Source organism: Mizuhopecten yessoensis, unplaced genomic scaffold (assembly GCF_002113885.1).
Source record: "Mizuhopecten yessoensis strain PY_sf001 unplaced genomic scaffold, ASM211388v2 hete_36081058, whole genome shotgun sequence".
Lineage (NCBI taxonomy): Eukaryota > Metazoa > Mollusca > Bivalvia > Pectinida > Pectinidae > Mizuhopecten > Mizuhopecten yessoensis.
The window spans coordinates 1-2,409 of NW_018483567.1; the positions used below are offsets into that span (position 1 = coordinate 1).

At 38.7% G+C, this 2,409-nt stretch overlaps 1 protein-coding gene across 1 annotated transcript; it reads left to right on the forward strand.

Annotated features, from left to right (window-relative positions):
• Nucleotides 1-230: 230 nt before the first annotated feature.
• On the forward strand, nt 231-2,361 carry LOC110444280 (protein hu-li tai shao-like; the record flags this gene model as incomplete). Its single annotated transcript, XM_021488669.1, has 4 exons — nt 231-373; nt 786-915; nt 1,327-1,446; nt 2,206-2,361. Coding segments are annotated over 4 exons (495 nt in total), but the record flags the coding sequence as incomplete, so codon positions are not given.
• Nucleotides 2,362-2,409: the final 48 nt, after the last annotated feature.

Sequence of the window (2,409 nt, forward strand, 5' to 3'; positions counted from 1 at the left end):
AGCGATTGGCACCGCACGAAAATGTGAAGGCTCGGTTAACACGGCTATATCTGCCAAGGGTAAGTGACGTGTATACAAAGCAAACACTTGGCTAGCGAATTTGAAGATGGGTTTCGCTATTACTGCGATTGAAGTGAACCTGTTTAGTTGCATGTTGCATTTTCTCTTGGATCATCCGTTATTTGACTTAATTAATTTGTTACTGATAAGTGTTGTTCTATGGTTTTCAGGGTTACAGAACAGGCTACGTTTATAGACAGCCAATTCTCAAACAAGAAATCAGACGGGATCGTTCAAATGAAGTGGCAGAACCTCCCACATCTAGCAACCTATCGCACATGTTTGAAGGCGATTACGAAAATTCACAATACATGTAAGTATATGTCAACCGTTGATTACCGCACGAACATGTCTAACAGCAGTTCTGAAAACTAAAGTAACACTGAACTTGGAAAGTCCGAAGGAAAATCTTGTTTGAGTGGTCGAAGGGGCTATACGTTCTTGTTCTGGTTATTACTGAGCCTTCGACATAGGAGAAACTACTGGTAATGACAGATTTAGTTCTACAATGTGTGTTACTAAAAGCAGTTCTGGTGTTTAACGAATGCATTCATTTATACATTCTTTACATTTTGTCCCATAACACTTACGTAGAATGCGGAAAAAGAATTTCTAAAAGAATTTCTATATCTTGGTATGATGGAAAAATGTTTTTTAGAGAAATATCCCACCTTACGATTTTGTAGACTTGTACATTTATATATGACTGATACTGGTTCCTGTAGGTCCCCATACAAAGTGGCTTTGGAGAAACAGAAGCAACATTACAAGGCTGGCTGGCTCAACTCCCCAAACAACTACATCAAGCAAGAGATGGAAGAGACTGGCACAACAAACCCTAAAAAAATAACTAAGGTATTGAGTTGTAACTTGTCCGACCCCTCCATAGTTTTGAAGTGTGTTTAGACTTTTATGTACATTGATGTTTTATGATTCAAAACACTTGGTACAATGTCCAATATCACTTTCCAAGGTCATGCACCTGTGACCAAGGTTAGATATACAGATTAAGATCGTATCCAAAGGTCACTTATCATGATCCTGATATTACATATTAATGTCATGTGTCAAGGTCACATTAAGACCTTGTACCAAGGTCATGTATCAAGATAGTGCACCAAGGTCACCTATCATGATCATGCACCAGGGTAACATATTAGGGTTACTTACAAATGTGCATAGAAAAAGGAATTTGGGCTGTATATTGACCCGACATTTCATGTTAACCATCCTCAATAGTTTGAATTTGATGTTTTCTGTTAACAGTGGGTACAGGAGGATGAAGAATCTCCAAAGCGAGCGGCCATGTCTATAAAAGTAGAAAACGCTAATCAATTTGCACCACTTGGTGACAATCCTAAGGAATTCAAACTGAGACAAAAACAGGTAATGGCTATCAATGTTGGTGTGTGTCACTACCGTATTTGACCACAAGTAAGCCCCCACTTGCAAATAAGTCCCCTCCCAACTTTTGCAAATGTCCTTTGAACAGGGCGAGTGCCTTCAATTAATCCCCTCCCTACTTTTGGTAAATCTTTTTTCACTAGGGGTGGGGGCTTATTTGCAGATCAATACAGTATCAGTTGAAGGATAGCATGAAAACTTAAAGAGATATTTTAACAAGCTTAGCACGAAAACTTAAAGAGATATTTTAACAAGCTTAGCACAAAACTTAAAGAGATCCCAGTTGTGTTGATAATAGCACTGACTTGTCACAATGTCATCAGTTTAGTAACTGATAAACTAGAATGTTGTTTACCAGGAACATTTTGCCCAGTGTAACTTTCGCCCTACGCTGATAAAACCCATATAATCGTCCTTCACATCTGATACCTATGTTTAATAATGTTTGCTGTAATGATTAATTTACTCGCAATGCGGAGGGTGAAACAGGCAAATGTTTAACTGCAGAGAAAATTTCGCAGTAAACAGTATTACACTGAAACGTGTAGTCAATAAATAAATAACCTATAGTCTTATAGTTGATGATGGAGTTTTTTCAGACAGGTTTTAAGTGTGGATTCTTGCTTCTGTTTAGTTATATTAAGAGCCATCAACGTAGCCAATAGCTATTCTTGAACTGTTTGAACATGTAATTCTAGGACTTCATATCTGACCCAAATTTCATGAAACTGTTTGATACAGATTAGGAAGGATTACTACGAGGAGAAGGTGAACGCTGGACCTCAGTCACGAGTACTGGAAGGCATGACGTGGGAAGAGGCTCAGAAACTCAAGGTAAGTTAGGTTACCTGTTGTATGTTGGAAAGCACCACTAGTGTTAGGACATGCACCCTGGTGGTTGGGTATGCCCCTGTCATACTGGGAAATCACTCCTTGTAAAAGGAC